Source organism: Xenopus tropicalis, chromosome 5, assembly GCF_000004195.4.
Source record: "Xenopus tropicalis strain Nigerian chromosome 5, UCB_Xtro_10.0, whole genome shotgun sequence".
In the NCBI taxonomy this organism is placed as follows: Eukaryota; Metazoa; Chordata; class Amphibia; order Anura; family Pipidae; genus Xenopus; species Xenopus tropicalis.
This window is the reverse complement of record NC_030681.2, coordinates 77,345,302-77,370,837: the sequence shown is the minus strand read 5'-3', so window position 1 is coordinate 77,370,837 and position 25,536 is coordinate 77,345,302. Positions and strand designations below refer to the sequence as shown.

The following is a 25,536-nucleotide window of genomic DNA, read 5'->3' as shown; positions in this document are numbered from 1 at the left end:
TTGTTGTAAACTGTTATAACAAAAGGTGTGCTTCTTAAATGGTACTGTAAATTCTGCCCAGAACTGCCTTGTGCTACTTTTTTTCAAAAGTCATACCCTGACAACAGGACGGGATAAACAAATAATGTTTTCAGCAGCCATCACATTAACAAATAACTTTAAAATCATTGATAATATCTTCTTACAGTATACTGGAAAGTTGTTTAGAACTGCATTTTCTTTTATTATGTGGAAAAGACACAGTGCTACAGACTAATTACAACTGTATTGTTTCTTCAATTCACAATCACTTGAAATATTTTATAACCCCTTTCCAATTGTGTATTACAAAATCTACATTGTGTTTTATTATGATCCACCATGGTGGTGAACAAGCTTCAGCTGTTGGCCTGTGTTGGAAGTGTCCTGAAATGTGATTTACCTGGAATAAAGAAGCTGCAACACAAAAATAAAAGAGCTCTGTATTCATGTAAATTTACTGTTACCTGAGCAATTGGGTTTTTCTTAGGACTTTTAGCATCTCAACTATCTGTTATTAGTTTGTGCCTTGTAAAACCCAAACAATAATGTGGCCAATAATCACCTCTGGTGTCACAGACTCAACCCCTAAAATACACAACCCCCCAAAATGTCAACACCCCCCCCCCCATATGTCACTGCTGAAGTCAATACGGCAACCCTAACCCTACACAGGTATAGAATTAGGATTATTTGTCTAAAATATAATACCTATAACTTCAGTCACTTGGGATACACTGTCTTGCAGGTCTCGGGTTAGTGATGAGCCTTATGTGCCTGATAGCAAAACTTGACCACAGCACTGAAAGCCATTTTACACATCTACTGCCAACCTTCAAGGCAGGCGCTACCACTAATGTCGTTAGTTCCTAACTAAAGCTGGCTACATCAGTGCCAGATGTGCTACTGCACAGAAGTGTAACTTTAAGAATTTTGGTGCCACTTGGAGCACCTAGAGGGCTTACATTTGAAGCTAGCTATACCTAAAAAGAATCATATGACTGTATCAGAAACTTAAATATTTTTCTTATTTTTAAACTTAGCACCCTCTGGATACCAATACCCTCCACTAACATTCAAGCCAGCTGCATTTACTGTTCTTGTGCCTTGGATTGAGCCAAATGTATCAAAAGAAACAGGCTATTTTTGCTGAAAGAAGCAAGGCACAGTTTATAGCCTTGGGCATTATTATGTCTGATGGAGCTTTTGTTGAAGTTACATTTTTGTTGTGTTTGTTTATGTAGACTGAAAACAGCAACTGCTGAGATCAGACTCCCAGACTTGGGACAGCTTCTAACAGGCAAGCACATCTGGCATTTAGATGTTTCCTTCACTCTCTACAACTGGATGACCCCAATTGTCTGGAAAGCTCCCCACCATCCAAACACTGTGGTGTCAGACTATGAAATATATAACCAGAGGTAAATAGCTAGGAACATTATATGTGAATACTCTCACGTATTATTGCGATTTAGAAGCTTTATGATTACAAACTTGTAGTTACACTCCCCCCAGACCAGGGAATGTGCAGTTAATAAATCATCCTTTTTTGGTTGGGCCACGTCACTTCCATTATTCTTTTCTTATACCTATAGAGGCCACATATATTGTGTTGCCACTGTGTACACTTAGGGGCACATTTACTAATCCACGAATCCGAATCACGAATGGGAAAAAATCGTATTGGAAACTAAAATTTCGGAAGATCGCAAATATCACGAAAATGCTTACGAAAAAATCGTATTAGTCACAATAATATCGTATTGGCGATCCGAAAGTCACAAAATTTTCGTACCGAACAATTGTAAACAACGGTAAAACCTTTTCCGATTTTTTTGTGCAAACGTCCGAAAAAGTCGTGCGCCATACGAAAAAGTTGTGCGCCGTATGAAAAAGTCGTGCGGACACCTGAAAAAAACGGCGAAAATACGCTCGGAGCGTTCGTGCTTTTGTAAATGTGCCCCTTAGAGGTTTATTTTTAAAAAAAAAAAAAATTGGAATTTTTTAATTCAAATAAAGCCTGAAATTTTACAAAACTATAAATATAAAAAACTTGATTGAATAAAATTGTAAAAAATTTGAATGCATCAAATCCATATTCTGTTCATTTTCAATGGGCCTACAAACACACAAAATTCAGAATATTAAAACTCAAACATCTCGAAAAGAAAAAAATCATTCAAATTTTGCTTAGGACAACTCCAATTCTACATGAACTTTCTAACTTTTAGATGCCATAGTTTTACATCTGGAGTTTTTCAAACTATATGTGAGTTTTAGCACACAAAAAAATCGTCGTTAAACGTTAGTAAGGCCTAACATGCTATATCCACCTGTCAGTGTATTTTGGGAGAGGTGCAAGCGTCATTTTAAAAATCCAAACAGTAATTATTGCCTTGCCACAAATAAGGACATTTCTAATCAACCCTTGGACTGGCAAGTGACTGTTCTAGAGCAGTTCTAGATTTTTCAATCCCTAATTCTAGAGCAAGTGTGCAAAACTGCTGATATGAACTACAACCCCAGAATTTTTTAGCCATGAGAAGACACCAGCCCCCGGTCTGAAGTTTGACATTCCCATTGTGCAACTTTATGAGAGTAACAATTATGCCATTCTTCAAAAGACAAAAGGCTCACAGTAAAAAGGTTTTTAGCATTTCCTTCTTCAACATGTGTTATACCTGAGAACAAGCCAACTCATAAACTGCAAGATTCTGGTAAAGGTAAATAGGTGCACAAAACAGAGATTTTTGTATTCTAAAATCAGCAGAAAGTTGAATGCAGTTAGATGAGTGAGCAGAGAGACAAATGATCTTCCAGGAGACTGATCACATGGAGGATGCACCCAACAACATAACTTGCTAAGGGGAAGAACTGTCATTTTCAGAAAAAAATGTGCATAAATCTATCAAAGGAAGATAAATTACATTTTCAAGGAGACAGTATTAATTAGGGTATTAGGGTTCTAGTATGTGTGTTTGAGGCTTTGTGTGCAGAGTTGCATGCTCTTATGTTAAAGAAGCACCAAATAATAATCCATCATTTTGGATTATTTCATATACAGAATAACACATTGACTAAATACTGAATCAGATCTGAAACTCAAATTGCATATACAAGTTTGATTAAAAATTCACTGCATCATCTGCAAAAAAGAGGTTGCCAGTAGTTGCCCATAGCTCTAAAGTCACATGACTTTAAAGGCTTTAGCCAAATTCTAAGGCTAATATCACATTACAGAGGTCATATACTTAACTGATGGCTGTGTGCAAAAAACAGCGGCAATCAGCCATTTGTTTAAAAAAATGTACACACTGCCTTCTGGTATAGGTAAATTGCCCGGACTGCGCACTGGGGGTGCATGCATGCACATTATTTAGGTACGCTAGTTAAGGAGCAGTAGAGGATGCACACCGCAACAGGGCCCAGTCCTTACAGCCTGCCCCATGGCAGACCACTGATTTTCTGCCTGTGAAGTAGAAACATAGTGTGATAATAACCTAAAGAATTAACCACAAAAATGTGTACGATTTGTGTGCCAACAGCAAAACACCTTGTGGTCTCTGTGTGTCATTAGGTTATATACAAACAATAATACAAATATAGAAGATGCTGCTGGGGATATGTAATTAACTTTAACCAGCTAACCTAGAAAGTGCAACTTACCAGATAAGGCTATTTAAAGGCTCTGACAATGATTTTATGCTGTGGAAGGTGTGTTCTGCATTCCATCATCTTACTCCTGTTATTTGGATGTCACACTACAGGTGGCACACACAAAGCCCAGCACAGCAGAGCACTCCTACCATATAATTAACCTTTTCTCGCCCAAGGGGAAAAGAAAATATTGAAAGTAATGGATTTTCTTTCCTTGAGGCATAAATTGTGTTAAGGAAGCTTTTATTAAAAATTCTGCAAGGCATTTCTTGAATTATTAACATATTTATCAAGCAAGATTTGCTGAATTTATTATGATGCAAAGTGACAGCCCAACATTTATGAAGCCCTAGATCAGCAAATGATTAGAAACTCTTGTGAGTAAGTTATGGGAGTGAATATTACCAGGGACTGAACTGACTATCTGATCATATGAGCAACAAAATCTAGCAGAGCAAGCTGAATTCATAGTGCAGACAATTCAGAATATTGTTCATGAACACCAAGAAGTACATTGAAGCATTTTAGGCTGCAGTGGATTGTAAAAAAAAATAGCATAACGTGATGATAGCTGCCCAAACCTGTGCCCAAAGCAGCATAAAAAGGAATGAATCCAGGAGCAAAGCAATTGTACCAACCCAAACAGTTAGAAGATCTGCTAAAATAGAGACATGCCAGTTTGCATATGTTTATACTGACCTTATTATTGTCCCTCCGGTTAGTGGCAGGGTTGGCAGCCTTGCTGCTGCTACTGCTTCGCCTCACATAGATCACTTGCCTTCTGCTTGGCATTTCCTCTGCCCTCTTATTGAGATCCCTAGCAGTACTCTCCACCTTTGCCACCACCAGTTTTTCCGGGGGCCCCGACCTCCGCCTGAGCTCCGCTGAGAAGTGAGTACAGAGCAGGATTCCCAGGGAGATGGCAAGGAGGCGCAAGGCGCACATTCTCCAGCGCAGCCGGAGCTCTCTCCCCAGCATCCTGCGCTACCAGCTCTGTACGAGCAGCCGGGAGTAGGGGGTTACGGCATGGAGTAGGGGGTTATGGCAAGAGCTTTTGTGTATGTCTTGGTTAATGAGTGATGCCTTGGTAAGGGAGAGGCATTGCTATTCTCCCACAGGTTACACAGCCCAGTGAGTGAAGTGGAGAAGGGTTACAGCTCCTGTAACTGAATAGAAAGTTTGGAGCCTCCCATCTGTCTCCCCTCCCCGGTCAGAGTTCTCTCTTCTCCAGTCCCATGTAACTCTATCCGCTGCTTTCCTGCCCAGGACACATGGCCGCGGTGTTGGAGAGCTCGGCGTTGCGCAGTTGTGTGGGGCTGTGCTTAACCTGCCGTGTATTCTAGGGTGTGTGATAAACTGAATGTTACTCTGTGTTATTATCTGTTGTTGGGTGTTATACATGGAATTGCCAACGCATTTACACATTTATTGTGCCATCTGTTCTGGGTTATTATTGTTGGAATTAACAAAACTTTTACTCTGCTTTGTGTCTCTGGGTATTATCTGTGGAATTGCCAGTGCATTTACTTTGACCTGTTCTGTGGTATTATTAATTAATTAATTAATGCTTTGTGTCTCGGGGTATTATTAATGGAATTGCCAATGCATTTACTCCCCTGTGTGTTCTAGGGTATTTATTATACCGAACACATGCGCACAGCGAGCCCTCACTTGTCCCCCAGCTCAGGCAGAGGTAGGAGAGCAGCTGTGGGGGGTGAGATAGATGTGGGCGGCAAAGATACTAAGATGGAATCTGTGTCTTTAATTAGCTTCCCTAAATGCAAACTTTCTGTCTATGCACAGGGATAGCTTTAATGTCACATAAACTCTGGGAATAAGACATTTTTCATACACAGCTGCTTATCAATCAGTGGCAATGCCCCAATGGGCCTCTAAATGCTCTGGGCCCCCAGCAGTTCTAAGACCTTCTTTCTTGGTCTTGATTGCATAACATCCAAAGACTAATAAAGCAGTGCCCCCAGTGACTTAAATAATGTTATTATTACATCTATTTTTGAAGTGCCAATATCTTCTGCAGTGCTGCACATATGAATACACCATTTACAAACAAACTGATACATTAGGTAATGAGGGCATTGTCCATAAGGGTTTACAGTCTATAGGGTGAAGTAATTGATGCATAAGCTATACAATTCTGTAGCTGTAGGGGAAGTATATGTTGGGACAATATTGTAGCTATGACAGTGATATTGAGCATAAATTGTGTGCTATGTGATATTCCATATCTGTTTGGTTAGCAGGCAAGTGTGTATGCTTCAAGGAAGAGGTGAGTTTTTAAGGAACATTTAATACTCTGCAGGGTAGGGGAGTGTCTGACTCCACATGAATTCCACAGGTAGGGGGCTTCTTTGGTGAATTCTTGGGGGGTGGTTACTATGGAAAAAGAAAGTTAACAATCATTAGAGCAGAGAAGTTGTTAATATGGAGTGTACCTGGAGATGAGGCTTGAAATGTAAGGTGGAGCATTGTTATTTGTAGGTGGGGGTGAGGTAAATGGAGCAAAGTACCTCTCAGCCATGGGCATAAGCTTGGTAAGTACCAGACCCAGAGGGTGACTGTGCTACAGAATAATTGTATTGTGTCCTGCTGCAGATGACATCCTGGGAGTGACCTACCTGCAGTTGTGTGCTAATCCCAATGCAGGGCATTACCTGATGCCTCCTGTATTAGTCAGTAGAAAGACCTGTGTCCCTTTGGCAGCCAAATGAGTGGGTATCAGAGAAATCACACATGACTGATTTATCAAGTATTTCCTCAACAGCAGTTACTTTATGGGGGATTACAGCTGGGACATGGTGGGGCCTTACATGACCTCCCCACTTCTGTCTACTCCTAACTTGGTGCTAGGGTGGCCTCCTGACAGGTAAAACATATGCTTGATGCCAGTGTTAACAGGACATACAGATAAAAATATAGGAAGGCCAGTATTCCTTTCCAGAAAAGTGGCAACTCTACTTGGTGCCAAAGTGCCTTGCTCCTCACCATATACTTGTCAGTTCCCCTGCAAACCATTTTGTCACTTGAACTTTTTACTGTCAGTGTAAACAAAACATGGGGTATGCATGTTCTTGCTCAGTACCTTGCTCTACATCTTATTTTTCTAAAAAATTGCTGTCATTGGGCTCCTTGGGGACTATGGGTGCTAGCCACCATGGTAGTCTGCTACTGTCTAATTGCACCTGTGCCTAATGGTGTGGCCAGCTCCATGTTGTAGTTCCCATCATTCCCAGCTACAGTCAGGTGATCCCAGTGGAGCCAATAAAAGGGAAACCGTTTGGGAGTTTTAACAGTGAAAGCAAGTAAGTTGCAGGTTAATCTTAGTTCCTGTGAAAAATGCATAATGAAGCAATAGAATTTTTAATGAGTCAGATAAAAGTGAGTGTAGAACTGGCCAGACCGGGGAGGACTTTGATGTAGTTGGCCAACTTAATTGGAATTTTGCAGATAGCACCCTGGTCTCGTCAAACCCATGATGCTAGCATTTCTAAGCAGCAAGACAACCATTATACTACTGTGCCACTGAGTGCCACTAACACCTAAGTCATACCTTCCAACATTTGAAAATAGAAAGGGACAAAAAAAAATGCCCCCCAAAAAATTGACCATATTCATTTGTGTGACCCCTCCCACCCCTAAATACCACTCCCATTTTACAAAATTTGGCAGGTTATGTAAAGTTTGAACACATACATGGGGTTTTGTTGTCTTGTTTTATGTGTTATTACAGTTTTTCTAATGAAGGTGAAATAGGCCTATAGGGTGAAGACACACAGAGCTACTAGTAGCAGCTACTTTTTTAAGGCTGCTAAACTCCAGAAAATACCCTGCCATGGACAATACTTTGAATTGCCTCTGCTAAAACACACAGAGAGACAATTATCAGTTAATAATCAGCATTGTCTTTTTTAGTAGCCATAACAAGTAACTGCTACTAGTAGCTCTGTGTGTCTTCACCCTTAGGGCAGTGACAAATGGGGAGATTAGTCATCCTGCAACAAATCATTGCCGCAGGGGACTAATCTCCCCGCAATGCCATCCCACCAGCAAGATACGTGTCAATTTCCAGAAGTCTTGAGAGGAAACTTCGGGCAACTTCCGGAAATCGTAGCAACGTGTATGCCATCCCACCGGCGATTTACATTCTTGCAGGTGGGATGACATTGCGGGGAGATTAGCCACCCGCGGCAACGAAGATGTGTCACAGGGTGACTGATCTCCCTGTCTGTCACCTCACTTAAGATACAAGTCTCAGTTCCCCCCTGTTTATCTTATTAATTATAATTGTATCTAAGTGCAGGTGTTGAGTATTCTGGACTCTGCCAAAAGCCTATTAATCTAATTAAGTTTGAGAAACTTTGTATCTTTTTGGTGTTCGATGCAGGAGATCAAAGGGAAATGAGGGACTTTTCAATAAGAATGGACTGTGGGCTGAACTATTAAAATTGGGAATGTCCCGTGAAAATTGGGACAGTTTGGAGGTATGACCTCTTCACTTCAATAATTGCAGATCTAAAAAGCATAACCTTCTACTGCATGAAGTTCTTTGGGCACAGAGTTGCTCATAACCAAACAGAGCCATTAACATCAACACAAAGCTCCCACGTAGCTTGGAAGAAGACAGTCTCTCATTTGGTGAACATTAGTTTTAATATGTTATCAAAGCCTTTTGTCCAGGCTCCCATTGCCCTCTCTCATTACTACAAACTTTTTGGAATTCTGCAGTGGCCTAAACAAATATTAAATAAAATAAAATTGAGAAATTTGACATATTGTTTAGCGTATGGATAGGAGCAGGTAGGACTTTCTGCTTGTTCATCATATAGACAGTATGTATCAGCATGGATTATTAAAGGGGTGTGTAAATAAACACTGATTTGGCAAAGTGCAGGGGTATGGGAACGCACTGGGAACAGTTTGTAATTAAAAAAAAACCAGCTTTGCTTTTGATCTTTGTTTTTCGTCTATTGTACTGCTTCTTCTGTTTTTCACTCATGAATATATGATGCTGATTTGTTTTGGATTGCCCTCTTTGTGTCATTTGTAACTTGATTACAGTATTTTTGCCTCTCTTCCTCTTGTGTGAATATACTTCTGCATTTATTTGGACATTTTCTTTCCAGCATAGTGGGAAACGGTTTTTTTCCTTTTAATTTTTTCCTTTTCCTAAACACAAATCTACAGAAAAATGAATGCTCTTAGCACGTAATAACCTGTGCCCTCAAACTGTACTGCCTATTTTAGTGGAAATAAATGAAAAACAAAGTGCACAAAAGCAATCTTATAAGGATCAGGCAGGATTACATTTCTGATGTTTTCACAAAGCCTGAAAGGAACATATTATCAGAATTTTTGAGTGTCAAGGATTTCTTTTTTTTGCAAAGATATTATCTGGACATTTCTTAGGGCATTTTCACACAGGGATTTAAATGGGAAAAAAATGCATTGTTGAAGAAAACTGTGTGCCTGAGGCGATATTAGACAACATCTGCAATATAAAGGTCAGGAGTCGGGTTGTTCTGCTCAAAAGACTGTCTGCTCTAAACCAAACAAAGGTAATATTACTCTGAGGACTTTCTAATTAACAAATCCATTAAGTCTGGACTGCTCTCTTGACTGGAAGAATTCCACCTGTCCAAGGAGAGAGATTCCAGCTCTTCTTATACCAGCAAAGTATTTTAACCTCTTTGGTACGAGAGTGGATAAATGGAACACACTGTACTAAATGAGCTAGTGTTTGTTCTTGTACTCTGTAATTGCAACACAGGGTGTAGTGAAGTGTCCCTGTCTGGTGTAGGTAACCCCAACAAGGAATGAAGTACAGCATTCTGAGTTAAAACAGTATTCAGTATGCAAGGCGGTGCACCGGTACGTATTATCACTGCCAATCAATGTTACCTCTAAGCTGTACACACACAAACAAATTTTAAGACCAGGGCACACAATAACTTGTGGTGAAAACACATCTTTTTGTACTGCAGGTGCGTTTAAAAAGTGTGCACAATATAGATATTTTGCACACACAACCGAGAAGAAATTAGAGGGAACGTTGCAGTCAATGTTTCCAGGAGGCTACATAACATAGGTATGACTTTACCTCCAGAACTATATGTAGCACTAGCTGTTTCCAGAATTACTGAACGTATAGGGTGTTGAGCATTTACCTAAAAGCCGATTGATGGGGAAATGCTGGCTGTTGCTAGCCAAGGGGGGCTATTTTTATCATATTTATTTTCTACCTACACTAGAAAAAACTGCTTTTCTTGCATCAAAATCTGCTCCCTTTGTTTGAATGTTCTCCCTGGGTCTGCGTGGGTTTCCTCTGGGTACTCTGGTTTCTTCCCACACTCCAAAAACACACAGGCAGGTTAACTGGCTTCTGACTAAATTGACCATTGACCATGTGTAAATGTAATAGGGACCTTTGGGGCAGGGATTGACGTGAATCATAAATAATCTCTGTAAAAGCGCTGCGGGAAGGGGCTCAACGAAGGGTAGTGGATAGGTGTTTTTGTCTAGGGGGGGGTATGTTCTGCTTTAAAGATGGCATGCTCCTTTTGTGGAAATATAATAACTTTTTTCCAAGAAGTTCCAAGAAGCAGTTCTTCTTCCAACGGTGGATGATTTTGCTAAATAGATTCCAGGTTCTCGAAAGCATTATTCAGTTCCCGCAGAGGAATCACTTTTTGCATAGTAAATATTTTTCCCATTAACAACTTCTATTACATTCCCCACTACCTCTGTTAATCATTCTGGGCTGGATTCAATTACATAAATGTGCTTGACTTATACTCCTGTTGAAAAAGGAATGAGTTGTTGCTCAGTTTGCTGTTACACTGAGATCTGTGTATCATGCTTAAAATTATAAATGTTATTCCACATTTTCCCCATAGCACCCAGTGTCAATATCCATTACCACAGAGCCTGCTGCAAAGAGAGTCAGTATTTATTTTTTAGATTAAGGAGTGATTAATATGATACACTGTATGGCAAAAAGTATCTGGACATCTGCCTGTCCAGCATCTCATTCCTAACCCAAAGGTATTACTATGAAGTTGGTCCTGTTTTTGCTGCTATAACAGCTTGTACTTTTCTGGGACAGCTTTCTATTAGATTAGATTAGAACATTTTTGGTGGGATTTGATTGTATTCTGCCACATAAATATTAGTAATGAGGTGGGTTACTGATGCTAGGGATCAGGGCCAGCTCGCAGTCTATGTTGTCATTCATTCCACAAGGATTTTGTTGGGTTAAGGTCAGGGCTCTGAGCAGGATAGTCAAGTTCTTTTATTTCAGCAAACCCATTCTGTATGGACTTTGCTTTGTTTCTGGCATTATTGTACTAGAAAATGAAAAAGCCTTCCAAAACTGTTGCCACAAAGCAGAAAGTACAAAATTATCAGGACTGAATGCATGCCCCAGATCAAACATTGGCATATTTAAGCCCAGTATTATGCAATTAGACAAGTAGTGTTCTGGCATCTGCCAAACTTTGACTTTTCTATTAGAATTTTCACTGGTCCACTGGATGTGACCTGTACATTACTCCAACTAATGAGTTGAATTGCACATGGTAATTTGATGTTTGTTTACTTCTGACTACCCATAAAAGCCCACATTACCTGTGAATAGTTCTTGTGTTGAGATTGCTTCTGGAGACAGTGAGTGTTCTTACTGAAGACAATTTTTGTGTCCAGATACTTTTGTCATTCCACAGTCTGATCCATCAATGTCTTCTAGCAGATTTGTCATGGGTGCATGCTTGACTAATGACCTATCATGTGGATGAGCTTTAGCTACAGCTACTGGTATTTTATACAGGTCATATGGCAGGTAGTTGAAAACACATTGGTGCCCCTCCCCTCTTGCACATCATTTAAACAAGCAAGTTAGGGGAGGGAAGAGAGCAGGCAGTAAGGACAAGGCTACTTTGCACCCTAGGCAACCCACCAGCATCCTCACCTTGCCCCCCCCCACGCAAGCGCGTGTGCCTGCATACTCACGCACACATGCTGAAAACTGAGGTGGGGTGGGGTGGGAATTGAGGAGTGGTCTTGGGGTGTAAATCATTGGGCACGGGAACAAACTAGGGCTGCAGAAGAGGTACGTACCTAGGGCCTCCCCCCCCTTGTGCCATAGGCTTGTGCCTCTTCTGCCTACCCCTAGTTCCGACCCTGTGTTTGAGACCTCCTTGCTGTAGCATTTATTTTACTCAGTGCAGTGTCGGACTTGGCTGGTAGGACACAAGGAAAAAAATAGTGGGCCCCACCGACCTAGGCCTGCTCCCCGTCCCCTCTGGGAACTGTCTGTGGGTGCTCACAGGCACTCCCCCCTCAACCCCCGATCGCAGGCATTAAAAGTAAGCAAAAGGTATGGAGCATGCACATGTGTGCAAAGCAGGGGGGGCGTTGTTCTTGCCCTATGGAGAAGTTTGTAGTTTGGGTGATGGCACCTAATAAGACAGCCCCAGTGGGGCACACCACAGTTCAAGAGTGTTCCGATATTGTTATAGATTACCCCTATGGTGTCTTGCAGAAAAATACAAATTGTGGACCATCCTCAGAAACTACCCTTGGAAAGATCGCAACTTATTGGGATAAGACCTTTTTTTTTTTAAAAAAAAAAAAATCCCTTTCAAAATGTCTTACATTTTTAATTAACTAACGAATAAATGTTTAGTGATTTTTAAAAAATATAATTTACTCTATAAAATATGGCTGTTTAAAAGCATACTGTAATTATAGCATAAGGCGCATCCTGTATGGCACATGTGATGAACTCTCCCACACTGTGAAAGTGCCATATGGCAGATGTCTTTAGTCAAATGTGTCCTGGAATTTTTTTTCAGCTGTTTGCAGCAATAACTGTTCTGCATGTCTCAGTCATTAAAAACAAAGCAAAACAAGATATCAGATATATGCAACCTGCAGGAAATATGTTCTATCCATTCCCAAACAGTGTGTGAGTAGTCAAGCAAAGGCTATTCTGATGTTATTCTGATGCATATAGGAAATGGAAAGGGGTGTAGTGGTGCAGAAGCAGCAGCATCACTATTCACTGCATCCAATTTCCAGTTTCTAAGCCACTCAGTAGCATTCACCATGTGATATTTACCTCCTCAGTGAACTGTGGAATAGACAATAAAATTGCTAATCAGAACAGAAGAAATGTATTTGAATGCACTTGCCTGAAGCTTTTAACTCCCCAGCACCACTCATTAGGAGGAGGAGGCGTGCATACCAAGCTTCCAATGCTTTGTAAAAAGTGCCACCTCATACGGCTTGCCTGTTGACTGTTGAGATTCCTTGACTTTGGCTGTCACAGAGTTATTCTTGTTTGACTTGTGGAATGAACTGTAATTAGGTTTGTGCTTATTACTGCCGGCAAGAGAAATGTAGTTCACAGTCTAAAACTCGACTCTCTGGGCAGGTGCGCTTGCAAATGCCTTTATATTTGAAGTTGACTTCAAAAGTTGCTGTAGTGACCTCCACTAAGAATGCAATTGTCTGAGAATAAATCTGCCTGTTGCTTTATACATTAATATCAGCAAGCAGATATCTACACCTGACTTATTTTCTGGGATTTTAGGAGAAGGTGCAATACCATACCCCACTCTGCCCAAGGCATTTGGGCACTACATACAGTTAAATATTGTGTATGGTATCACAACAATAAACAGACCCTATTCGCTCCTTTTAACTTTGATTTACTTAAAAACAGGGAAGTTGCCAGTGGTTGATAATCAATATCTTCTAGGATTATTACCAAAAACAACTAATTAGAAAAAAGCTTCAAAGAGAAGCATGCTAATGGTTTTGGCTCCATTTTGATTTAAATGGTTTCTATCCATAGTAAGCATTCTTTTTCAGCAGTTTCCTTAGTACCAGTTGACTTGAATAAATAATAGATAATACAACTGCACCATCTAGTGGCAAAACCAAATATGGAAATTACTTATGAACAGCATTGCTGAGAATAGTGAAAAACAAAAGCTACAAAAATAATTAAAGGGCACAATTAAAGGAAACAATAATTCTCTGGGGTGGTGCCAAATGTTATGCACTCCTCCAATGAATTAAATGACTTCAATTACTATGTTTTTTCCTAGGGCTAGTGCTTCTTTTTGGGAAAGTAAATGCGCGTGGCATTGGGGAAAATTTTAAAGCAGCACCGCACCTCCATCTTTTCCAGCTGTACCAGCATTCCCTTGCTGAAACTGTAGCTTGTGCATGTACAGTACCCTAAAACTGAAAAATGTTACTGCTCATGCACAATTATAAGGGGCATATTTATCAACATTCTGATGTTTGTGGGTTTAGAGGTTTGTGAAACCTTGTGTAACACGTGTTTGGCTATAAAATGGTTAAATCAGGTTAGTAGTGATATGAGGGCATGTGTTACATGCGACTCTCTTTCTTAGGATGGGCCTTCTCTAAGATACCTGAACGGAGCTGAGGGTGTAGTTGAACTACAACTCACCGTAACTGTGTAGTGCAAGTGCAGGAAATATGGACGCCAGGAAGGTTCTTGCTGTTTAACTATGAACAAGTTTATTGTCAGAGACAATGCAATGCAGGGTTATCACATACTCACACACAAGCAGAGATAGATGTTATTTGATAGTACACTCTGAGGAGGAAGAGAGGGTGTACACCATTTTATCCCACCTCTTAGTAGAGTCTGGGCAGGGTAAATACACCTTTCAGCCAATACCCCTGTTGAGGTAGTCTGGGTAGATATCTGATCCTTCAGGTTGATAACCCCTAGTATATGAGTCCTCCGGGCAAGTAGGGATCAGGGTTCATTCTATGCCTGTCATTATCTCTACTCCGTGGCCCTACACTGAGGCAACACTGCAGGATAGGAGAAATACTCCCAGATCTAAACTCTCCTTTGTTGGGGCTATAAAACTGCCCTTTCTTACTAGGTGCTAACTACATCACTTACCTAGAAAGTGCTATAACAGACCTACTGTGCTTACTAAAACCTCGTGCACTGGCCTATGGTTCTGCTCCCAGACTCAATGGAGCTTCTGCCCCCCCCCAAGGAATTTTTCATCACTGAGCCTAAGCGATTAAGTCCCTATACTTGTGGCCTTGTCTACACAGGGTCTAACCCTTACTGGTCTCCTTGTTGGAGCCCTGGAGGGTTTCTGCCCCAGTGGGCCAGCACAACCCCAGTCCAACCCAATATTATGCACAATGGAAGGCAGGACCAGGTCGGCTTCCAGTGCTAGTGCTTCAGCGATCAGCACCAGGGTGCCAGGGATTAAGACTTACATGGCCATATTTAACTTACACTGGTACATGGTAGCATATTCCCTCAGGATGATTTCTTTCACCATTCTTAAAACTACAGCTACAATTCAGCTAAAGAACACACATGCTTTGAGTAGCTGATAGCAATAAAATTGTACACATCCTGTTTGTTTCATTAGTCTGCTTATTTTTGGAAACTAGGCATCTGTAAAATATACATGCTTTATGGGTGAAATAAGGGTGGGTAGAAACCAACAATGTCCTAAGTATACCTGTAAGATAATTGCTTACTGTGCAAATGATGGACTTTGTAGGCATCCAGTTGTAGGGTTTCAACTTGCAATTTTTTTTTTACCGAGTCCTCCCTAAGACTTCTACAGTCAAATTTAGGAATAAATGAATTTTGCACTAATCATGCCTTTCCCAGTCTGTTGAATCTCTAGGCCTCCCCCACAGCCCTGCATGATGACATCAGGAAAAGAAATATTGAAAGAGTTCCACTCAGGGCATTTTCCATGCCTTTGATAATGCTATTATATATTTGATAATTTAGTGTAAAAATTTCAGAACTTGTACCTGTTGATGACCTGAGGTTTTTTTTGGCCTGTATTTCTTTCACCTATTGCAAGCACTTGCATTGGCAAATATGGCAGCTGTGTGAGTGGTTACCTTAGCTTTTCTGCTTAAATTAAGGAAAAAAATGAGATAGGAGCTATATACTCTGATTAATTAGGTTTGGCTAAATGATATTAAGGTAGGCTCTCTGAGCAGGTCCCTAACAATATTATTTTTTCCTAACATAATTATTTCTGTTATAACATAACTTATATTAACATGGTCCACAGGAGGGCAAAAAACTGCAACTCACATAACTCAATAGTTTGTTTCTGTTGGGAAAAAAAATCCTTCCTATTATTCCTGGATCAAACTTTATTCTTCATCTTACATCATCTACACTATGTTTCCTACTAACGCATATATAAAACAATTTATTCTAATTCCACACTCTATATTTTTAAGTTTTTAAGTTACATTACATTATGTACATATGTACATATCTTACATTATGCTACAGCTACCTTCTACTGTCTATTTTATTATTAAGAGAGTCTACTTTCTATCATTTTATGCTTGTTCTCTCTAAAAGAGATGATTTAATACAGAGAAATCATAACAATCTATCTAAATTTAAAAGATCTTTTCATTGTTAAAGTTTTGACTTGGTTTGAATGTATCTTAAATCAACAAGCAACTCCTTAACTAGTCTGCTGGCTGTTTTAGCAGTTCCTATATGGACTGAAAAGCCCCCCCCACCGTGCCCATAATTATGAATCACGGGAAGCTGGTGCCCATTCTTAATCATTATCTCTTTTTCTAGTCTTATAGCAGATCTAACAGGCCTCAAACCAACTTTCTCTTCAATTACTCTACTACCCTGAAGAGAAGGTTCAAGAGAACAACACCTCTCAAAGATTTCTTTGCTTGTCTTGGCATCTGGAGATAGTGTCCAGTCATGTTTTTCTCGTGTCCCACCAAGGGTAGTGCTGCTTATTCCGGGATAGATATAAGTGCTTCCATCACCATCTCTGATAAAGTGTTTCAACCAAGGAGCATGGACCTGTAGTACTTGGCCCTTGACTGGATATATTGATAAGTCATCAAACAAATTTCTTGATCCAATACCAGAGCAGTTGACAATTACATCATATTTGCCATGAAGATCCCAGACATTGATTACTTTTTCTCTATGGACCAAACCACCATGGTTTTGAAACCTATGAGTAAAAGAAAAGCCTGGTTAGTACTATAGTATAAGCTACAAAAAGAACCTGCCAACAACAACTAATACCATGTCCCTCTAATATACAGCTATATAAAATGCACTATGCAAGTAAAACTTAATAATGGAGTACCTGGGTGTTGTAGCACAGGGAGGTCAAAAAAACAAAAGTAAAAATTAATAATAACCACTAAAATAAATCCTAGCTGAATTACTGGACCAACATTTTTTCATACATACAAATCATTTTAACAGATAAAATGCATATAACTGACCAAAAATATAAGAGCACAGACCAATGTATTCTGTCAACAACGTAGTTTACGTATAGCACTAAACAAAACTTCACGTGGATCATGGGTGTCATGTTTTAAACATTGGTTCTCATATTTATATCCAGTTAAATTTTATCTGCTAAAATTTTACTATTATGTATATGTCTGCACCTTTTTAAAAAAAAAGTTAAAAAAAAATTAATCAGGGTCAAATTAATCAGTCACTAAAGGACAAGACACAGCTCAGATCCAAGCATGAATGTTGCCTGTCTTGTCAGTGGATAAATACTCAGCTACCAGTCTAAGTTTTTGCCAACTGGTAAGTAACAAAATGTTTGCTTAACCAGCAATATCCTTCATGTTAAACACTCCCCATGCAAACTGTCACAATCAGTCTGTAAATAAGCAATGATATCTTGAGGTGTTTGCCTGCTGGTCTCACATACCTTCTATTTTACCACAGCAAGTGACTTCACTTTTGCACTGAAATGCACAGCACCATATATGAGGGGTAAAAGTCTGAAATCTGATGTTTTACCTGTAAGATGCATAGTGACAGGGAAATCACTTGTCATGGCACTTATATGGGGCATTGTAAATGAGGCTTCGAACCACTTCTTTTTCTTTCAGAACAATGTTGGTAATAAAATGTTGGAAATGACCAACAGATTTGTTCCACAGTCTTGATTTTTAAGTAAACAAGGATAACCCTTATACTTAGTCCTGCTCCAGACCTTGGGATGACTGGTGTTTCAATTATAGACATCCAGACCCAAGAAAAAAGCAAATACGCTTTATATATGGTATATATGTAAGTAATGACAACAGTGGACACTGACACAATATTTGGATTAATCACTTGTGAAGATGTATATTTTATTATATCAATGGTATTTTCAATGAGAAAATTGTAATTTTTGTAAATAAGATTATTGAATAGCTTGGATGGAGCTGATATCTATGGATTTATGAGAATTGTTTCACAGAGCACTATGGGAAATATAATGTTTGAAAAATGGGTGGAGTATGTTTGTCCCTTCCTCTCTTACACTGATTCATAGCGAGTGTGTTACACAAGTCAGTAGGCTTGATAAAGGGTGGTTACCTGAAACGTTGCCTAGTCTTTGGCACAAATAAAATTCACCTTTTTCACCATTTCAGAGTGCTGCACCGTATTTTATTGTGAATTATCAATTGCCCCTGGCAGTGGGGAGGAGCTTGTACCCAACGCTACACAAAGAGTTATATAGTGAAAAGCACCTTTCCTTGAACTTTGTGAACAAGGATAGCCCTTACATGACACAACATCTCACATCTAAATGTGGGCCTTTTTTGTGTAAGCAAAAATAATAAATACTATTATTATAATGAATATATTAGTAGACAATGAATCTGTTGCATGTGAAAAGTACAGTAAGGTGTTTGGTATTACTAACAAACCTTTTCTTCATCCAGGCCAGATAAAGAGAGGACTGGCACTTCAGGGTAGTAAAAGCCTGACCAAAAGAATAACCAGGAAACTTTGCCAGTTCAGCGTCTGTCATTGTCCTAAAGCCTAGGACCAGATCTGACCAAAAAGGATAGATTTCCTTAGGAGAGGTCTTGTATATTTGCCATCTAAGATAAAATGGAAAGCCATGAGGATATACCACTACAGATAAACTGCTTACATTGGTGACAGTCTGCATTTGTAAACAATACAAAATACAAAGCTATTTTATACTAGCTAGGCAATAATAATAATAGAAGCAACCCGACATATAGATTCAATTAGATGAGAGGAGGTTTATCTTCTGAAAGCTAGTCTATAGAAAAATGGCACTGAAGTAGAAGAAAAACAGTTTTCTTCTTCAAATTAAATCTTGTGCCATAAAATGTTATGAAATTGAATCTGACCCAAAGGGTGAAATTTGACTAAATTTGTATTGGGTTTATGAGCTCCTAAATTAATTTTGCCTGCTCAGGTAGGAAAGGATTTAAATTAAACTCAAAACCTAAGATTGCAGAAGATGAGACACATATAGCTAGAAAGGCTACATCTTTGGAAACAATATTCCCTTTTCCGATATTGCCTCAAGGATAGAAGCTAAACTTCTGTAATCTTAATGGAATATTAAAGTAACACATTAACAGATTGATCTTTTCTTTCATTGAAGTGTAAAGAATGTTCAAATATAGGTCCCTTGCAACCAGTGCAATTAACAACCAATTTTACTTCATCAACACCCAATATTAATTTCATGAAATGTGGGAATACATTGTTAAGCCCGTTTATAAAGGGCATGTGCATTCAAAATGAAACACTGATCAATATAAAGCCCCTTTAAAATTACCAATGGAAACAGTTCTGTCCAAACAGGAATAATTCTGCCAGAGAGTCTGAGGTGGAGGTAGACCTCTGTAAATGAGTCCAGTGGAGCCATACAGTAACCCAAGCTTTAGATAAGTCAGGGAACAGGGACCTTGGAGCATAAAAAGTGGATAGCAGAACTCAATTTAGTACTTCCTAGGGTTTTCACTGGATGGGATCTATACCACTAAAGAGGAACTCTCTACTGTTGAACTTAAGCTTTTGCAACTATCATTTTTCTATGGTATTGGTGTATGATGCCCTGTAATTGCTACTGTGAGGATGCCACTGTGCACTCAATATCTGCCTTTCCATCTGTTGTGTTTAAGGGAATACCTGCTGCTACTGTTAATAAATCCGGCCTATGGTTAAGAAACACTGGGGCCTACTACTAGTTTCTGTCTATTGAATGATGATAGTTACAGTTCAGCTTCTAGCATCCTTCCTCCAACAGCAGCCAGAAACTTTTTAATAGTTAAAGCAGTGTTCCCCAACCAGTGGCTCGTGAGCAACATGTTGCTCCCCAACCCTTTGGATGTTGCTCCCAGAGGCCTCAAAGTAGGTGCTCATTTTTGTATTTCTGGTTAGGAGGCAAGTGTTGCTTGCATAAAAACCAAGTATTATGCCAAACAGAGCCTTCTGAAGGCTGCCAGTCCACATAGGGGCTATTAAGTAGCAAATTAAAGCTCTTATTTCTACCCCTAGGAACCTTTTCCATGCTTGTGTTGCTCCCCAACACTTTTTCCATTTAAATGTGGCTCACGGGTATAAAAGGTTGGGGATCCATGGTTAAAGGGATCAAGCTTGACTTTGTATGCATAATTGTATCTCTACTAATGCTTTCCAACCTTTAATAGATGTCACAGCATTTTGGCCAAACCTCAGAGGACTGTACTTTTATGCACTGCTGTATTCATTGTTAGTGATGAGCGAATCTGTGAGCAAAATGGTGAAAATGTTGTGCGTCAACAAAAATTGTCGCCATGACCATTTATTTTGTTGCGCGACTATTTATTTTGAAGAGCGACTATTTATTTTGACGCGCGACTATTCTTTTGACGCCCGCTACTATTTATTTTTATGCGCGACTATTCTTTTGATGCCCGCGACTATTTATTTTGTCTTGTGACCGTTTACTTTGTCGTGCAACTATTCTTGACGCTCGTGACTATTCTGTTCTTTTGCCGCTCACGACTATTTATTTTGACGCGCAAATAGTTTTTCCGACGAGCGACTATTTATTTTGGCGCGCGACAATTCTTTTGACGCGGGCAACAATTTTGGGAAGCGCAGCAAATTCATGCCTGACAAAACATTTCACCCATTACTAATCATTGTGAGTAAGCAATCAAGATCTTCCTTCTAATTACTAATCTATATTACATTATGATGTTCTTCTTTTGTTTATCATGCTACATTTGAGATTGTGACACATTCAGTAGATTTTGATTTGCACTCTGGCCATTCTGATATTTCTGATATTTTGATTTAAAGCTCTTTAAAACCCACATTCAAGGTTTAAGCAAAATATCATGGACAGGTGACACCCTACAAGTTCTACACTGTTTTATTTTTTCATTATTTCCCTAAACAGACTACTGTGGATTAGATTTATGGAAGACACATAACCAAAGTATTTTGTATTTGTCCTGATATCCTGCTGGAAGGGAACACTCTTTCTATAGCTGCTCTGTCTTATAAGTCACGAAAATCACCCAATTTATGTAAATACACTTGTATATAAATGTGTATTCCAAATCCCAAGATATATTTTATTTTTAAAGGACTGCTTTTCTTACCCAGAAAGCAAACTAATTCCAGCTGTTGAAGCCTCTGGTGAGTTAGCAATTTTGAGCAAATGGTCAAATGTCTCCTTAAACCATTCTTTCTGCTGTTGAAGTGAAGTGTCTCAAGAAATAAAACAAGAATCGAGTTAAAAGTTTTACGTGAAAATCCAAGTCTAAAATAAACAAGACGTAATATTTACAAAAATTGCTGTAAAGTAATTAAAAGAGAACTCCACCCCCCCGGCTGAGATTTTAACTGTTAGTACCAGGATATAGCAGCCAGATTTTGAATCTGCAAAATCCGGTAAAGCAACGTGCGTAGCATGTCACAAAATATTTGTTGTCACCCTTTTTGACCACTCCTACTCTACCCACACCCACTCACATTTTAGTGATACATTTTGTTCTATTTTCATAGCAAACATAAACAAAGCTGAAATAAATGGTACGCAACGAATACCCACAGCACATACAGCATTACAATATATACAGTATATGCCGCGCTCACCTCAAGTTGATTGCCCCAAACACACAAATGTAATGCCAGCTGCAAATTTAATGCCCAAAGAATATTTACAAGTATAATATATCACCTGTTGTATATAAATGCACTTTGTTATATTTTACCATGGGCAGGGAAGAAAAGGGGTAACTAGCGTGGCTAGTTACAGGACTTCATTATTTTAAAGAACTATAAAGGTTCCAGAACAAACAATAGATATGTATTTCAGCTATACTTTACTATAGTTTGAAAAGGAATGACTATTACACCTAACAAATGTTTAAATGTTAGTTGATACTCAAATAATGTTGGAATGGTTGCAAAACAAACAGATTTTTCTCCATTATGCCCACCTTGAGGGGGGCGATATAGGATTACAACAATGGGAATATGAGCCATCAGAGTGAGGACCTCATCATGAGCCGATGGGTTAAATGCTTCAACTCCCAACCTGTCTGATTGATATCTGGACGATCCTGGCTTCACAAGGAAACTTAGGGCTAGTTTGGGAAATTGACGCAATGCATATATATTGTCTCACAGGTGATTTACATTATTGCCGGTGGGAAAGCATTTACAGGAGATTAGTCGACCATGATAGAGGAGATTTATCAATGGCTACTAATCTCCTAGCGTGCCATCAGCCTAAAACATAAATGCATCAAACTGTCTATTGAGCTGACAAATGAGCTATACTTTTTAGTATCTGATCGAGGCCATATATATATCTATTGGAATAAGGGCTTGTTTTGCCTACATATTGGCAAATGTCTGTCCAGTAGAACCATTAGTCACATTGCAATATTACTAACATGTAATATGATAAGTTAGTGGATTTACAGTGGGCCACCCTGGATCAGCATATGATTTGTTGAACACAAGTGGCCACTTACCAGGATAAGCATGAGGAATAAGGCATCCAGCTGCAACATCACCAGTGGTATTTGGGGAGAAGGTTTCAGAAATAATAGTGACTGAGCATTGTGGCAGTGATTCGGAAAGGCAAAGTGCAGTAGACAAACCAACCAGTCCACCTCCGATTATAGCAATTTTTGGCATCTGCATTGACAAGAAGGAAAACAGAAAAGGCTGTATATTTCACTTTGGATTTAGTTGTCTCCACAGTTTCAACCCAAAGTTCAAATTAAGTCACCAAGTAGTCTTTGTAGGGGGTAATTAAAGGTGCACAGTGTGGTACAGGTACAGCATTTACAGGGCAGATGAAAGCAAGGATCTGATTGATTCCTATGGGTTACCGGACCTGGGCCAAAGTTGCAGCTTTTATAATATTACCCCACTAAATTATATTGCATGGTATATATTGCATGGTATTCTACTGCACTGAAATGGCTTCAGATTCAAGACTATTTACTAACATAAGGGGCAAAAATACCTTTAATGGGATGAAGCATTAGTGGGCTGATTTATAGATAATGGGGCCAAGTGCAAAATATAGGTGCAAGTGTTTGGTAACACTACATTCTTGGTGGCTGCTGAAGGTAAGAAGGCACTCCCTCTTATGCTCCCTGTGTGTCCTTTAGACATGCAAGTTAGATGCCACTAGTGGGCACAAGGTAGGAGCTTTGCATACACTGGCACTATACTCTGTATTTCATGCTAGATTTTTAATCCGGAACATGGTGCTCTGGTATGTCGTGATGTAACTGATTTCTGAATAGGGGTATGATTTGGACTTTTGTCCAGGACCTTCATAAACTAGGCCACAAATAGAGTAAATGGGATGGCATTGAGAGGAAACTTCCGCTATGCCATCCCACCGGCGATTTACATTCTAGCCGGTGGGATGGCATTTTGGGGAGATTAGTCGCCCGCGGCAATCTCCCCGTGTGTCACAGCCCTGAGGCCTGAAATACAAACAAGGTTTAGAATTGCAAAGTTAAAGGGATATCTACCTAAAAACTGCTTTTCCATAGTATAAGAAAAAATATCATTCTAGGCAACTTTCCAATATACACTAATTAGAAATTCCCTGTGGTTTTCAAGCTATTTTGAAAAAAATAATTGAAACTAATAGAAGTATTTGTTTATCCTTTTTTTTTATTCACTGCTATTAGTCCTAAATATGCTTGAAACAATGTAGCAGAAGTCAGTTTGCTTTCAGGTTTTTTTTATCAGCGGACATTTACTACATTGTAAGCAGAGGCTATAAACCAGTTTCATGATGTTACTTAGAAACAGGTTTTCTTTTTGTTTGTGTATCCTGTAGTTTAACCTTAACTCAATTTTTCAAAATGTTGTTTTTAAATAAAAACAACACTCCTTTAATTACTAAGCCATGGAGTTTGTCACATTGTGCAGAAACCTATGCAGCCATGTGAGTTCATATAGCTCATAAACATATTAACACAGAGGGGGTAAGAGCTAGCAGCCCTGGGGACATAATAAATAACAGCTTACAAACAGTGTAGCCCAAAGCTGCACAGCATGTCTATTTTTTTATTGATTAATGTATTACATTTTAGTATTATGTGTTCCATCATTAAGAGGACAGTTAAACAGGTGCAGGGCCATATATGCAACACATTTAAAAAATAAAGGTGCAAATGATTAATAATGGATACAGAGAATCCTGCAACAACTAAACTGGTCAAGGTGACCCTGTGTGTCCCTGTTTAGTCTGCTATACACAGATAACATGTCCAAAGCTTTGTGCACCACCAGCACCCACAAGCAGCTACATACAGGTATGTTTGCTGAAATAAAACAAACAGTACCTCTACAGCTCCTGTACAGCTCTACAGCGCACAAGGCTATTATGAATATATTTCCCCCACCATTTATGTTACCTATGTGTCACAAAACTATATCAATTAAAAGCACAAGTAGCAACTCTGCTTTTGCCTATGAGCATTATTAAATTTGTATTGTGCTGGGAGTGAGGAATCCATTCCTAGGCCTTTCTGCAGCTACTCACTCTGTGTGTATTCGTTGCCTGTCTGGTTCTTGTAGTGACTGGGAGTTTCTGTGCAGGGAGTGGGAAGGACTCCCCACCCTTCAGCTGTTCCGGGAGGAGGGACTCGTGGAAAAAGAGAGAGGAGCTAGAGACTGAAGCAAAGAGACAGTGGAGGTAATAACAGGCCAGAGATAACTGCTTGTAGCAAGAGAAAAGCAAACCCCAGGCACTCTTCTCAGGACACAGAAGGGGAAAAAACCCCTCATAAAGGCTTTGGCAAAGGGTCCTAGAAAATATAAATTTTTAATGAAAAACAGAATCCAATGCCAGCTAGTTTCTGAAATTCTCAACTGATACAGTGCATGGCTGAACATTTGAGATAACTGCTTCTCAGGACACAGAAGGGGAAAAAAACCCTCATAAAGGCTTTGAGATTCTTTTCAGGAGAACCCCAAGGAAACTGCCACTTGAGTAGGGTTCCCTAGCACATCAAATATCAATAAGTATTGCTTTGTAAAGTGACTTCTACCTGGCAGCATAGGGATCAGAATCATGCACCACCATCCCAAGATTTTTGCCTCAATTCCTGTTTTAAATACCTCCAAGACTGGATGCGTATTTTGGTGCATCTAATCCCTGTCATCCCCACTCTTCCCCCAGTAATGTCGTACTAAAGTTTATTCTAAAGTTTGCTTTATCCCTGGCAATAAACTTGTCACTCTGTTTCGGTGATTGTAACTCTGGGGTTGTTAAAAGCAAGCCAGTCAAAATATATCTGGTCTCTCATATAGTGGAGGCATAGGACACATGTTGTGCTAAATAGGGGGAACAAGCTGTCTGTTATATACCTAAATGAATTAAAAAAGCCCCTGTTATTCTGTTTTCTTGTTTTCTAGCTTGAAAATGTAAACATATACCTTACAAATGAAGTGTTCCTGTGCAATTCTGCAGTTCTATTCTGCCCAGCACGCAGCTG

At 39.4% G+C, this 25,536-nt stretch overlaps 2 protein-coding genes across 5 annotated transcripts in view; both read right to left on the bottom strand.

Moving 5' to 3' along the window:
- Positions 1–5,300, bottom strand: part of mettl24 (methyltransferase like 24) — a 31,878-nt gene extending 26,578 nt beyond the window's left edge. The window contains exon 1 of one of the 2 annotated variants that reach the window (XM_031901534.1): positions 4,375–5,300. Coding sequence is in view for 1 of the 2 variants with exons in the window: in NM_001127109.1 (NP_001120581.1) it covers positions 4,375–4,653 (279 nt within the window). In the remaining variant the exon portion in view is untranslated. The remainder of the gene's footprint in view (positions 1–4,374) is intronic. The other variant, NM_001127109.1, reaches the window with a different exon arrangement.
- A 10,856-nt stretch (positions 5,301–16,156) lies between these two features.
- ddo (D-aspartate oxidase) lies at positions 16,157–25,536 on the bottom strand. 3 transcript variants are annotated; one of them, XM_004914558.4, is made up of 6 exons: positions 25,478–25,534; positions 24,582–24,712; positions 22,540–22,705; positions 21,157–21,265; positions 18,448–18,624; positions 16,157–16,727 (listed from the first exon to the last, which is right to left on the bottom strand). In XM_004914558.4, the coding sequence occupies exons 3-6, from the start codon at positions 22,703–22,705 to the stop codon at positions 16,160–16,162; spliced, it is 1,020 nt and encodes a 339-aa protein (XP_004914615.2). In that variant the 5' UTR covers positions 24,582–24,712; positions 25,478–25,534; the 3' UTR covers positions 16,157–16,159. The 3 variants fall into 3 exon arrangements, with proteins under 3 accessions (XP_004914615.2, XP_004914617.2, XP_012819017.2); XM_004914560.4 differs by lacking the exon at positions 24,582–24,712 and having other exon boundaries at positions 25,478–25,536; XM_012963563.3 differs by lacking the exons at positions 24,582–24,712; positions 25,478–25,534 and having other exon boundaries at positions 22,540–22,711.

Excerpts from the sequence above, each read along its gene's own strand:
- ddo (XM_012963563.3), bottom strand. The coding sequence starts at position 22,711 with ATGCAGATGCCAAAAATTGCTATAATCGGAGGTGGACTGGTTGGTTTG. Across the intron at positions 21,266-22,539 it reads TATTCCTCATGCTTATCCTG|ACACTTCACTTCAACAGCAG; the intron begins GTAAGTGGCCAC and ends TTATTTCTTGAG. Across the intron at positions 18,625-21,156 it reads GGAATTAGTTTGCTTTCTGG|ATGGCAAATATACAAGACCT; the intron begins GTAAGAAAAGCA and ends ATTTTATCTTAG.